Raw genomic sequence first — 15198 nt, forward strand, 5'->3', positions numbered from 1 at the left:
CAAGGCAGTGGTCTTATGGGGGCTGACTTGAAGCCTAGAGAAGGCTGAGAAACGGGAGAGTTTGAGGATTGAAGATTAGGAAAAATGGTAAGGGTCAAGAGGGCGTCAGCAGCAAAGAGACTGACTTTATGATGAATACCGTCATACGAGATGCCAGAGATATAGGGATCATCTCTAAGAGGCAATGTCCAGGGGGTTCAAGGGCCAAGATAAAGACCAGGGAACCCTGGTAGATCGGAAAGGAAGCAGAAACTGGGCCAGCATAAGTGACCTTAGCGGAGGGGGAAGAGTGATCACGTCATCTCTGTTCTCAGCTGCATAAGGGGCTTAGAGAGGTGGGGTGGAGAAACAGCAGTACACTGACCTTCCCGGTGATTAGCTGTGCAGGTGGAGGTGTCAGCACAGGTGTGACCAGCCAGGAAACTGACCACGATGGGATAGATGTGCTCAGCGTGGTCATATTGAATCAGGAAAGCAGGGGCAGGATCACCAGATATTTCACACAAAGCAAGAAATACAAAGAGAACAGGATACTTTTCCATACAAGTACATGATACAGCAGGCACATATCAGGAATATGAAATGTTGAGATCCACTTTAAAGAGGAAGTAAACCCTAATGAGTTTACTTCCTCTTTCGTTCCCTGCAAAGGTAAAGCATAATGGACTACTATGCATCGCATAGTAGTCCATTATGTGTCACTTACCTGACACAGGAGCCAGCGAAGTCACCGCTGTCCCCTGTAGTCCAGCGTATCCATCTTCTCAGTGGGTCTCACTGCTCCGCCGCTGTCATTCGGTGAAGCCGCGATGACGTCACTCCCGTGCATGCACACGGGAGCCGCCACTCGTGGCATATTGCCGTTGACCGCGGCGCGCTCAGTGTGCCGCTGTCTACAGTACATGCGCTGTAGACAGCGGTGCCTGTCTTTCGGCAAATATCTCCTAAACCGTGTAGGTTTAGGAGATATTTCTTGGACCTACAGGTAAGCCTTAATCTAGGCTTACCTGTAGGTCAAAGTGTGTTGTAAGGGTTTACAACCACTTTAAAGATTTGGCTGGGAGTGATATATACATTAGACAGCTGCCCCTTGAAGCTGGAGATCATATCTGATATACCTTTGGGTCCAGCAAGCCATCAACATTCCTCTTGCAGAAGAGATAAAGAGTAATAGAAGGGAATAAACAGTTAAGTCTAGTATACACATTGAGATTTTTTTTTTGTGCAACCAGCAGACTTTACAAATAAAACTCACAGAAGCCCGCATCAACACAAGTGATATAGATGCAGGGCTCTCTCCCACTATTCTATTATATTCTGACGGGGGGGGGGGGGGGGGGCTCGGGCTCCCTCCCCTGTCGAACTACACCGATCAACGGTGCAGCCATTGGCTGCAAGCACTGATAGATTGCTGGATTTCTAGCATGACTAGTCTACAGAAGCTGGTTTCCTTCGAACAGAAAGGAGTATATATGTGTATCCAAGCTTTGCCTTTCCTGGAGAAAATGCTGCTCCTGGTTCCCTCCAGTTCTGGTCACATAATGCCCAGACTTTTGTTTGCAATCATGGCTAAAGAAAAGTGTTAGCTTAATAAGAACTCCGATGCTCACCTTGCAAAAAAATTAAACGAACAAGCGTTTCTATTTTTGTTTACGTAAGCAGTACTGGAAAGAGCTTGGACTGGCGCTTCACTCCTGAAAAAGTATGTCAGCCCTTTCTTCAGATTGTTAAAGTTGGTTTTATTGTAGGCGCACTTTAAATAATATTCAATAAAAGGTCGCTCCCAAGTGCCATCCGGCAGCCACTGCCTGTGTATGTGTGCCATTGAGATGATTTCTCAGCAGACGGCTATGGAGACATTTGTGACACAGAGACAACAATGCAGACAACAGCTGCTATAGTACCCAGGGGAATGAACAGATTGCAGGGCTGGGGGCACAGAGTCACGTCTACCCTTATTTTGGCTTTTCTTTCTTTAAAAGCAATGTATTAAAAAGCAAGGGCCCTTAACGTGCAGGGAGATAAGGTTCCAAGTTCATGCAATGTGAAATGTACACAAGACTTTCCATAATTGCTAAATGAAAAAAACAAAAACACAAATTTTGCTTCCTTCCATATGCACCTTTTCCTGAATACCTGGATTTGACCTGGTATTAACATCTTGCAATATCCAGAGCTTGGACTGGAAGAAGTGCTGCACTGCTCATGTGCCAACTAGGAACTTGCTGATAGGAGAACAAAGCAGAGTGATGGAAAAGGGACCCTATCAGCCTACTGCTTCCCCTTCACTCTCGGTCACAGGCACTGCGGGCGGGGAGTTTTTAAGCCCTTTGTTAGCCAACACCGGCAGAGTATAATCAAGTCTCCTCATTTCCAGAAGTTGCAATCCTCAAAGAAAATGAAAATTCCTTAAATGCATGAGTGGCATTTGAAGCCAAATCCAGTCCTCTCTCAATTTGGGAGACCAATTCACTAACCCCACACATTGCAATATTTACACTAATTTAACAACGTGCACCAATTACCAATAATGTTGAAAATGTCCCCAACAACCATTCAGAAGGTGCCAGAGCAGTGGATCCATTGGGGCACAGCAAGTGCAGATGAACTAATCAAAACTCCTCCCATATCACATACACAGCTCACTATTTACCAGAGAAAATGTATGTATGTATATTATGCAATGCCCAAATACAAGTGAAGCTTGCCACTATACCACTATGTGCCTCCTGGTTGCAAACCGGACCAAAAAAACCCCAAAAAAACTTAAGACATAAAAAGAAACAGACCATTAGAACGCACAATATTCCTTTGTCCCCCAGCCACACACTTGAAAATGGAACAAAACTACATCGGAGCACCACAAACAAACCCTATTCTATTCATTCTTAATACTCAAAGCAAACTCATCCATCCAGGTCTCCATGCTTCATTTTGTTGAGAAATTGTTAAAAACACCCCCCTAGCATTTCCAGCTGTGGTCACTGGGCCAGGGTTGTGGGGAAGAGGCCCTTGTCCTCAACAGGGACCTAAAGTTCTGGTATGGATTTAGGGGGGGACCATGTTTTTTTATTTTGGTGTGGGGTTACCCTTAAAATCCATATTAGACCCGAGGGGTCTGGTATGGATTGGGACGGGGGGAATCCCCATGCTGATGAGTCATCCGTTGATAAAGACTCGGCGCCCGCTTAACAACCAGCTATTCACTGATTGTTAAGAATGCGGGCAATCACCCACTCCTTTACGAAAATGCTACCGCTCCTAAACACTTAAAAATGCTCCTAAACATTGCAAATATGTTAGTTTATAAATATTAGGAGTTTAAGCATTTGAGTGTCTAGTGTGCATAGAGCCTTAATGTTGACTGAGAGTTTGGTTCTCTTTTACACTATATCCTGAAATCTAAGTTGTTGAACACAAACTCTTTCCTGCAAAAAGGACAGGCAGCATTTCCCTGAACAGTTAGGCCCCTGCAGATTGCTGACTTATGGGACAAGTTCTATCTGCAGATTTTTGGTTAGTCTCCCCAAGAGACAGCAATCGGAAGGAAGGGGAATATAGGAAGGAATATAGCAGCAATGCAACCGACATGGAGGCAAAGCTATGTAAATCTCAGGAGAAATTATAAAATATTTATATATACACATATACATACATATATATATATATATATATATATACATACATATATATATATATATATATATATACATATACACATATACCCACATACATAAAATTTCATTTGTGTTTAGCCATTTCTGCACTTCAGCTTTAACTTGGAGTTAGGAAACCTGAAGCAGAACTCCACAAAACCTTACTCTTTGGGTAGTGTGCGCACTAGCTTCTGGAGACATCAATTGAAGTAAATAAGAGAACGAAAGCCAATTACCTATCGCCTTCATCCGCATAGGAGATTTTATAAAATCCATAATAAGAACTTGAAAAATTGGAACAATATTCAATTTTGACTGTAATTTCCGTTCCTTTTGATAGTTTTTCTGGTAAATCCATTGCAATCATTTCAAATGTTGGATATTCCAAAATGCTGAGCTTGTGAGTGGTCCCTCCGGTTACAATTACACTTGCCTCAACATTTTGTAGACCTGAGCTATGAAGTACAACAGTCTTTGTGTCCTCTATAATTTTCATTTTAATCTGAACACTACCATAAAACATCATGGTGGTCAGATTGGGGTTCAGAGTTATGTTGTATTCCAGTGGTATGATCGCGTTTGGAAGTCTGCTTTTTGTCCAGGGAAACAGCTTCCCATTAGTAGCTATAGGGTAAACCAGTTCAATTGTGTGGTTTTTCTGATGGCATCCATCTTTGGTAAATGTGCACTTTGGAAGCAAGTAAACCACTGTCACTATGGACACTACAATGATAACCACTACGATGCTCACTATCGCTGTCCTTGCTGAAGGTGTAGGACACAGTCCTTCCTGAACCTGTCTGAAGTTCCCAGGGTTACTCCGACCTGAACTCCTGTTCATGAACGACATGCCCAGCAGCTTTGCTGAAGATTCATAATCCTCTTCATCGTCATCCAATTCATGCTCTCCCAAACCACGTACCAATAATCGTGAGCTCCGAGGTTCATACTCTACTTCTTCAGATTCCAGGGGATTTAAACTAGGCTCTTTGGCCAGATCGACCACATCTGGTTCCTCCTCAAACATGCTGTTTTCAATCATGTTTCTGGGCAACTGGGTCCGATCTGAAAATAAAAATACAGGTTAGGATTAGCAGCTTTTTAATAGTTGTTCAATAGCCTAGGAGAGGGGTCTCCAAACTTTTCAAATAAAGGGCCTGTTATTGTCCTGCAGACTTTAGGAGGGCTGGATTGTGGCCAGCAAGGGGAAGAAAATGTCCTGGGCCCAGCATCAGTGGGAGTAAATAAGGCCTCTGAGTTGGTGGGCAGTAGGAGGAGTAGTGCCCCTATTAGGAGTAATAGTATCTCATCATTGGTATCAGTAGAAGAAATAGCGCCTTCTTGTTGGTGTCAGTTGGAGGAATAGGGCCTAAAAAGGGCCGGATAAAGGCTAGCAAAGGGTCACATCTGGCCTTCGGGCTGCAGTTTGGAGACCCCAGGCCTAGGACATAGAAAAAGACTTTCCCTATAAACCAAGCTGTATTTAAAGTTTTACTAAAACACACACTTTAATCTATATTGTCTCTTCTCTTTCTGTATGTGGATGATGGCACTTTTTTTTTTTTTTTTTTTTTTTTTTTAAGGAAAGTACCTTTTCCCCTAGTTGATATACAGCTGTCACATGACCCAGCTCTTTCCCAGCCTGTCTACAGAGAAACAAGAGGAACTTCCTCTGCAGATTTTTACCTATAGGCAAGTCTACAATAAGGCTTACCTTTAGGTAGTGAAAAAATCTCCTAAACCTATACCGGGCAGGAGATATTTCCAGTGTATGCAGCCAGTGACATCACTGGCGCATGTGCTCTGCAGGAACAGCCCACGGTCGCCATTTCTTCCGAGCTGGTGCCGTGGACGGCGGCTCCCACGTGCGTGCATGGGAGGGACATCATCGCGATCACAACGCCGGAGCCCGCAAACCCGAAAGAAGCTCCGGGAAAGATGTCTGCCATGACAGCAGTGTGCGAGGACCACTGCAACAGCTTTGTTCGAAGGTAAGCATTTCATAATGAGCTAGTATGTGATGCATACCGTACTAGCTCATTATGCCTGTCTTGCAGGGTTTTTTTTTTTTTTTATATGCAGAGGTTTACAACCTCTTGAATCTATATGCAATATCTCCCCCCCCCCCCCCCCCCCAATTATGTTTAACTGGTTATTGGGCATGGTGGAAGAGGAGGGAAGTGGGCTGTCATTTACCACTGTGTATACGCCCACATGTGTGACTCTATAGTAACATGAGCTGCTCAGATGTGATAGAGATATTGCACATTATAATTTTTAATCTTTTATCCAACCAACAAATAAGCAGAAGGTTTACAAGTCACTTTGTGTCATCACACCAGTGACTTATGCTTTTACTTCGTTTCAGTCAGACAAACAGAGCCTCAAAAGCAGGCTGCTTTACTGTCTTTGTAGCTAACTCATAGTCCTTTTCGGATCCTTTGTCATGTATTCATATATAGTAAAAGCAACTTTAAAAAAATAAAATTACAAAAACTGTAAACTCTACTCCACGTTTTCTTAAGTTTAATAGACTCACTCTTTCTATATTAAATTAGCATTTTGTTACAGTAAATACAGAAGGCGCATACTGTGCTAATGCAGTGAGCTATTGCAACCTTAGGCCCCTTTCACACTAACGTCCCGTTCAGGCCCGCCTGTCAGTTTTTCAGGCGGACCTGAACGGGTGCTCCATAGAGCTCTATGGAGCGTCGGATGTCAGCGGTGACATGTCCGCTGACATCCGACCCGCTCCGATCCGAAAAAGTGTGACGGAGGAAAAAGCTATTTTTCCATCCGTCTGCGGATCGGATCGGGTGACGACGGGCACTGCGGTCCGTCGTCATCCGATCTCCCATAGGGGAGAGCGGCGCTGTGACAGGTCCGTCCCTGCGCAGTGTGCGGAGACAGACCTGTCATCTCCCTGCTCAGCGGGGATCGGCGGAGTGATCCCCGCTGAGCAAACGGATATCCACGGGGCGGATCAGAACTGATCCGCCCCGTGTGAAAGGACCCTTAAAAAAAAAAAAAAAATTAAGGAGCTTTCCAGAACGTTATCCAGCTTCAACTGGGATCCCACAAGTATAGCAATATTGGTCCAAGCTGGAACAATGTAACCAAGTAAAAATATCTATACCTGGTATTCTTCTTCAAAGTAAACCTTTTTTCAATGTTTTTTCAATGTATGCAGTACTATTATGGACACGATTAATAGAAAAAAAGCATCTATTCCCTTAAAGTGATTCTAAAACGAAAATACATTCTTTGCATTAGGGGAAAAATAATGTTCTATTTCTCTGCCACCTCCTTCCCTGTGTGAAGGGAAAGTGGAGAGAATAGATCCTGCACTGTCCATGGCTGCACCTATTCTGCCCTTTCTTCCTCTTCCCATAGCACTCAAGCAGCAGCAGAAGCCATTAGCTCCTGCTGCTGTCAATCACTAGCATCCCAACGACATCATCAGTTGATAAGGCGGATGCCAGTCGCCTACATAGTATCCTTGCTTGACCCTCCCATTCCCCTCTCCATCAGCGTTTGGGTCACATTAGCTGAGTGATGGAGAAAAACAGTGTGTATTTGCTTTGGAAAAATAAATCATCTCTAACATTGGGTGTCCTACGTGTGTGGATGTTGCTGCATTATGGAAAACTATTAGAATAGTTTTTACATTTTAGAATGGGGTGCCTCAAGACTGTCAATTTTTAAAAGGGTGCCTTGACTGAAAAAAGGTTGAGAAACACTGCCATACACAGCTTGGGAGAGTTCAAACACTGTGTGCTGCCAGGATTGACGCTGGAGGACCCAAGAAGAGGGGGGTTGGGAGCCGCTCTATGCAATAAATCATTGCATGGAGCAGGTTAGAACAACATGTCTGTTATTTTAATTTAAAATAAAAAACCTTTAGTAACACTAAAGCCCCATACACACGATCGGACTTTGTACAAACTTTCCTGTGGACTTTTGTACAAAGGGCGTTGGCCGTAAGTTTGTATTGCATACACATGATCAGACTTTTTAGGCAATAAACACGAACGAACGTAGTGACCTTTCAAAGTACTGACGACACTACAAAAGAGGACGTTCAATTACTCCAGCGCCACCTTTGGTCAACTTCTGTATTGTTGTCTGATCTTTTGCATTGGTTCTGAGCATGAGTGTTTGTACACGATTGGACTTGCTCCATCGGACTTATGTTGTCAAAAAGTTTGTCCGTTCACACAGCCAAAAAAGTCAGATGAAAACCGAAAAAGTCTGGCCGATGGAGCGTACACACAGTCGGATGTTGCCTCAAAACAGCTAAATTTGCATGTTTGTTGTCAAAAAGTCTGATCGAGTGTACGGGCCTTATCACTTCTATATGATCCTGATCTTAGACCCCTTTCACACTGGGGCTGTGGCCGTGTTAGCTCTAAAACACCGCTTGTTTTAGTGGTACTTTAGCACTGTTTAAATGACGCTTTTTGTTCGCTAGTGGGGCGCTTTTAACCCCAAAGAAGGGGTTAAAATCTTCCGTGTTGCAGTGCTACCGAAGCGCTGTCCATTCATTCCAATGGGCAGGGGGTTTTGGGAGCGCTAAATACAGAGCTCCTAAACTGCCCCAAAGATGCTGCTTGCAGGACTTTTTGAAACGTCCCGCAAGAGCACCGCCCCAGCGTGAAAAGTCACACTTGAATGAATGGGAGGCAGTTTTCAGGCGCTTAGCAGAGGCCATTTCCAGCGCTAAAGAGCCTGAAAACCACCCCAGTGTGAAAAAGAGTCTAAGCAATGTGCATAGGGCAGACATATCTAGACACTTTTCTTACGTGGGGCCCTGTACTATCAAACAACTTCCTGTTTTAGTTAGGCTTCAGTTGCACCAACATATTGTTCGTGGCAGACCTGCAAAGTTTCTTTTCACTTTCAATTTGAAAATCAGGCGGTTATATGCTGCACACAAACACAATACACATCACAATGCTCCAAACCTCACATACTGCTGTCTCACTGTAGTCTGTTTAAACCAGAAATTTATGGAACTGTATTCATAGAACGTGACGGAATCAGGCCTGAACTACCAAATCAGATCTATAAACACGGCAATCTGTGCAGTAAGCGTTATCTTCAACTAAGTGAAAAGAACATTGCCAAAAAATGCATTATAAAACTTGACATGTTGAAATATTAAATAATATTTTTCATATATTTGTGGGCTAGTTGTCACGCCTTTTAATCTTTCTATAGCAAATATGTTCAAGTCTATTATCTGAGAAAGAGAGAGAGAAAACAAAAAACAAAAACACACTGAACAAACAGTCCTAGCGATAGAATAAAAGAAAAGTAAAAAAAAAAAAAAAAAATAAAAAAAAAAAAAGTTTGCTTTCCCGGCTATAAAAATGTTTTCTAGTATGAAGCTCTATGCAAAATACTCTGCAAGGAGAGTTTAATCAGGTTGAAGGTAGTTCAGGAGCCGAGTTAATCGGAAAATCTCTGCACTGTTCCAATGTGGAGATCAAATGAAAAAACACTCTGGGTCTTTTGACATATGCCAAGACTGATAGGATCAGAGGCAGGAAAAACCCGTGCGTGACACTACCATACCAGATGCTACAATTTGTGTGGACTATTACCAGTAAGGCCTCTTTCACACAGACGATCCGTTCAGATCCACCTGTCAGATTTTTAGGCGGACCTGAACGGACGCTCCATAGACCTCTATGGAGCGCCGGATGTCAGCGGTGACATGTCCGCTGACATCCGACCTGCTCCGATCCGAAAAAGTGTGACAGAGAAAAAAAAAAACCTACTTTTCCATCCATCTGAGGATCGGATGACGATGGACTCTACGGTCCGTCCTCATCCGATCCCCCATAGGGGAGAGCGACACTCTGGCAGGTCCGTCCCTGCACAGTGTGTAGAGACAGACCTGTCATCTTCCTGCTTGACGGAGTGATCCCCCGCTGAGCAGAGCGGGCTCCGTACACAGACACGTCTGTGTGAAAGAGCCCTTAAAGTGGTTGTAAACCCTTACAAACCACTTTGACCTACAGGTATGCCTAGTTTAAGGCTTACCTGTAGGTCCAGGAAATATCTCCTAAACCTATACGGTTTAGGAGATATTTACCTGAAGACAGCCACCGCTGTCTATGTGTTTACTTCCTCTTTAAGTGTTGTGATGGGAAATCCAGCCACAACCATTACACATGAAATATTTCATCACTGGAGACACCAGCAAATTTGCTTTATTCACACTGGGTGAAAGCTGAAGTTCCATTCACTTTAATGGGACAGTTGGTGATGAGACAGTGACAAGATGAGGGACATGGCAACAGTAGGTGAGTGGATGCCCACTAACAGGCGCTGCTGCCATGATGGATCTGAAATGACAGGTGCTCTTTAAATTTAAGGACTCATTCTTGCTGGTAGACTCTTTAATATTTGCAAACAAAATAAAGGTTTCCCCATTTAAAATAATAAGCGGTCCGGTTAGTAAAATAGTGATATGAGAACCGATTCAATCAGTTTGTAGTGTACATAGATTTACAGAACAATGGGATAAAGGAATATTCCTGAACTTTGTTTTATCTCATGGCTACTGTGAAATTGTGTGCATTAAGGCAGTGCATGTTAACCTCAGCTTGCAGAACTTGGATTATTTGAATAAGTTTACCAAAAATGTAAATATTGCAGAATATGCAGCCTCATGCTATATAACTAAGCTCCATTTCATGCTGAATAAACAAAATTATTTATTTAGAGATATTTTTGCTCCAAAAGCATTTTATTAAAATAAAATTTGATAAATAAAAAAAAAAAAAAAAAAAAAAAGGATTTTTGAAATAATTGAGGTTTATCCACCCTGCTTGTGATCCTGGACAAATCTTAACTGAAAGGATTAATTGTCCTCTTCCTGGCTTTAAACATCTGCCATTACAGTGGTTAACAGTTTTGCGTCTTCAGGCAGAACAACAGTACGGATATTCCAATTGGGACACACCCCCTACTTCCTCCTCTTCCAATGAAAAAAAGTTCTTCCATTGATTACACTGCTTGTAAAACAATCTGTGAATGTAGGAGAGTCTGATCAGTCACAGGATTCTCTACACGATTCACAGATTGTGCTCCAACCGTTTAACCAATGAAAGAACTTTTCTCAATGGAGAAGAAGGAAGGCGGGGGGGTGTCCCTGCTGGACCATCTGTACTGATGTAGACCCAGAGCTGTTAATTATTGCAGCAGCAGAAGTTCAGCAGCAAGAAGAGAACGGGGCATCCTACAGTGAAGATTTCTCCAGGATCCAGCGGGCTGCACAACATGCAGAATCCTTCATCACAGGCAAGTGATGTGACTAAAGCTATATCCAAAGCAAGTAGTAATCTTCTCCAGGGGGCCAGACATCTTCCCTGGTGGGCAGGAAAAAGGAGCCGATAGGCAACCATGTTCAAAACACCACATCCAATATTCAGGCTGGAGCAGCTTGTTAACTGACTGACGTCACATGTACTAACCAGTTGCAAGTTAAATTTACTTTGTGCCCCACTCCCAGCTTAAAACATTTTTTTCTTGGTTTGGATAGAATGAAGAAGGGTTAAAAGCCTTGCCAGGTTATTACTGCAATCAGGGGGATCAGTTAGAGCAGGGGTCTCAAACTGGTGGCCCTCTAGCTATTGCGAAACTACAAGCCCCATCATGCCTCGCCTGAGGGAGTTGTGCCTGTAACTGTCAGTGCCCGTTCACACTACCACGACTTGTCAGGCGACTTAGCCGCCTGACAAGTCGCGCTCCGTTCTGTACTATGGAACCATTCTAATAGGAGCGACTCAAGTCGCTCCGACTTAGAAAAAGGTTCCTGTACTATTTCTGGGGCGACTTCAGGCGACTTGCATTGACTTCTATACAGTAGTCGTTTTGCAAGTCGCGTCTGAGTCGCGCTGCAAGTCGTGTTGCCCCTGTGTGAACGGGCACTCAGCCTTGTAATGCCTCATGGGACTTGGGGGAGAGAGAGGGAGAGGGAGAGGGAGAGGGAGAGAGAATGGTCAGATTTTTATTCTTGTATTGCAGCCGTTTCCTCGTCCTCTGGAGAAACATTGTCAGCAGGACAAGCATTGTGGATAAGGCCGGGTTCACACCGCTGCGATGCAGGAACGCCGCGAATCCGCGGCGTTTTCCCGCATCGCATTACTCCCGCCGGCAGTTCACACTGCCCTATGCGGACGGCTGGGAGTGTCAATGATATGTTAATGACACCCCCAGATCCGTCCGCATATCGCAGTGCGATCTGCCGACTCGCACAGGAATCGGATCGCATGGTGTGAACCCCCATGCGATCCGATTCTGTTGCGGACCAAAAAAAGGGTCCCGTGCGAGTTTGCTGCGGGAGCGATGCGAATTCAGCCATACTATCTGTATGGCTGTACTCACATCGCTACGGAGATCGGATGTGATTTGCGGTGCGAATCACATCCGGATCTCCCCCCGCAGCAGTGTGAACCCAGCCTAAATCTCTCCAAAGCCCCTGTCACACAGGTTTTCCAATCAGATCCTCCTGTCAGTTTTTCAGGTGGACCTGATCGGTGTCTCCATGCAGCTCTGTGGGCAGGGGAATGTAAATAGACTCGTACCCAGTTTACAATCTGCCCGTCTCCAAGTCCATCCAGGTCTAGAAGAAAAAAAAAAAAAAAAACCACCAACACTGTAGGACTGTATCCTTCATCCTTCTGTTTTTTTTTTTTTTTACCTAAACCCGAGGGATCAAAGGTAGCCCAATGTAAACTGACACAAGTCCATTATTTACATCTGGCCACCCATAGAGCCATGGCGGGTCCACCACAATCCGCTGTCAAAATGCAGATACAGATTGAATGGACATGAATGTTAAAGATGACATCTGTCCTGATCACCTCGGATTCTTTTTTTGGTTTGACAAACACTTTCAATAGGAGCACACGTATTAGAAGTGAAACGTGTAGGAGTCTATTTTTAATTCTGCGGAGGAGCTTGACTATTCAGAACAGGAAGTAATATTACAATACAGTTTACCTCTAAGTTTCCAAAATTGCACAAGTCAGCAACTAACGCAGCAAAACAGGTCTATGTATAAACCCCAACATCATATTTGGTTTATATTTTATATAACATCATCCAGAGCAGGGAAATTCTGTGCATTTTACTATACTTGTCCACAGTGCATTTCAGACCAGCTTAGCATATAAATATTCCAATGGATGACGGCAGTCCAGAAAATTAGCACAGATAATTTTTTTTTTTATATAAAAGCCCAACTCCAGAAAGAAATGAAATCTAAATCTATTGTGCATCAATTACCTTACTCCTCAGAATTGATTTTTCAAACACCTCTTCCAAGTATAAGCCAAGATAATATCCAGCCCTAGAAACCAGACATTTTCCCTACTCGATATTTTGTTGGGCACTGTTCCCTTCGCCACCCCCATGAGTTCTCCCTGCCACTGTAGACTATGAGAAGGATGTGGCCTTCAATAATAGGAAAAGAGAGAAGGATTTTCAAAGGGTGTGGCTTCCACTAAGTACAATGGGCATTTGGAGCATTCCTTTTCTTTTATACATACAAGCGGTTGGTTGGTTAGAGAGGGGTTGGAAGAAGGGGGGGTTCCGATATCCTAGAGCTTGGCTTTACCATGATACAATACCTCTTACATATTTCATGCATACGGGTGCTTAATAAGAAAGTCACCCTATGACTGAGCACATGTGGGTGTGAAACGTGCAAGTGGCCTTGTATCCTGTTGGGCCAAGACTTAAAAAGCCAAAAAACAGTGGGCAAATGTATTTTTCAGTGTTCCTTCATCCATTTATTGAATATTTATATAGGTCACCAGAGCTGGAGGAGCACTTGGTCTTCAGTAAGCAAGTGTAGACCAACCTGTAGTGGCACTTTTTCTAGTATCCTGTAGAGGTATATGGTCTTGCCTTCAACACAAAATAGGCTCAGAAACACTAATGCCTGTGTGAAGTAGAACCCCAAGTGGAAAATGTAAATAGCGCTGTCCATATACAGATTTCAAATGAGCGTTCATACAAACTCTGGCTATATGTTTAGGGTCGTTGTCCTACTGGAAGGTGAACCTCCTCCCCAGTCTCAAGTCTCTTGCAGACTAAGACCCTTTTCACACCTATACGACTTGTCTCAGGATTTTTTACTGCAAAATCACATGACAAGTCATTCTCCATGATTTTCAATGACTAACATTCACATTGGTGTGACCAAGTCGTGCCGACTTCAAAGTAGTCCCTGCACTACTTTGATCCAACTTTCATGTGAGTTGATGTCCACAGACCTCAATGTTAAACCCTGAAGTAGCATGCAAATCGTACCTGAATAATATGCAAGCACGACTTTGTAAGCACCAGCAGCTTTTTGACCCTTGTCCCACCCAATCCTTTCAGCATAGTAGCCCCTCCCAAGCACATTTTTCTACTACACATTCACTTCCTGGTTTTTCCCTCAGGAACAATGTGCTCCAAACAGCGATGTCCGCAACAATGAGCAAATCATTCAATTTATCCGTGAGCACCCAGTTATTTATGATTTGTATGACCCAAACTGCAAAAGACAAGATAAAGAAAGAGTATGGGTGGAAGTAGCAAGGCTATATTTTGAAAACTGGGATTACCTTTCACACAGAGAGCAGTTATCACACAGTAATTAGTATGCCTATTGAGTTGTATTTACTTCATATGTCACTCATAGTGTGAAAGTCATACAAGGTAGTACTCGCAAAATCGCAGGATAATTGTGGGACTTTGGAGTCGCACAAGTGTGAAAGGGGCCTAGAAGGTTTTCTTCTAAGATTGCCCTGTATTTGGCTTCATCCATCTTCCCATTAACCCTGACCAGCTTCTCTGTCCCTGCTGAAAAGCATCACCACAACATGATGCTGCCACCGCCATGTTTCACGTTGGGGGTAGTCTGTTCAGGGTAATGTGCAGTGTTTTCTGCCACACATAGCATTTTGCTTTTAGGCCAAAAAATTCAGATTTGGTCTCATCTGACCAGAGCAGCTTCTGCCACGTTTGCTGTGTCCCCCACATGGCTTCTCGCAAACTGCAAAACAGAACTTCTTCTGGCTCTCAAGAATGGCTTTCTTCTTTCCACTCTTCCATAAAGGCCAGATTTGTGGTGTGCACATCTAATAAATGTCCTGTGAACAGATTCTCCCACCTGAGCTGTGGATCTCTGCAGCTTTTCCAGAGTTAACATGGACCTCTTGGCTACTTCTCTGATTCATGCTCTCCTTGCCTGGCCTGTCAGTTTAGGTAGACAGCCATGTCTTGGTAGGCAGTTGTGCCATACTCTTTCCCCTTTCAGATGATGGATTGAACAGTGCTCGGTGGGATATTTTATAATTTAACCTTGTTTTAAAGTGGTTGTAAACTCTTCCCCACAACTTTGTCCCATGTAAATCAGCATAAAAAAACTCTAAAGCCCCGTACACACGAGAGGACTTATGTCCGACAGACTTCCGAAGGAGTTCTGCCGGAGTTCTGCCGGAGTTCCGACAGAGTTCTGACGGACTTTTCGGCTGAG

The 15198-nt window shown here is 43.7% G+C and overlaps 1 protein-coding gene across 2 annotated transcripts in view; it reads right to left on the bottom strand.

Annotated features, from left to right (window-relative positions):
• Positions 1-15198, bottom strand: part of LNPEP (leucyl and cystinyl aminopeptidase) — a 204165-nt gene that overhangs the window by 132451 nt on the left and 56516 nt on the right. For both annotated transcript variants that reach the window (XM_077462351.1, XM_077462350.1), the window contains exon 2: positions 3893-4721. In XM_077462351.1, the coding sequence (XP_077318477.1) occupies positions 3893-4721 (829 nt within the window). The remainder of the gene's footprint in view (positions 1-3892; positions 4722-15198) is intronic.

This window comes from Lithobates pipiens, unplaced genomic scaffold, assembly GCF_037356315.1.
Source record: "Lithobates pipiens isolate NorthernLeopardFrog02 unplaced genomic scaffold, aLitPip1_a1.2 Scaffold_3, whole genome shotgun sequence".
NCBI lineage: Eukaryota > Metazoa > Chordata > Amphibia > Anura > Ranidae > Lithobates > Lithobates pipiens.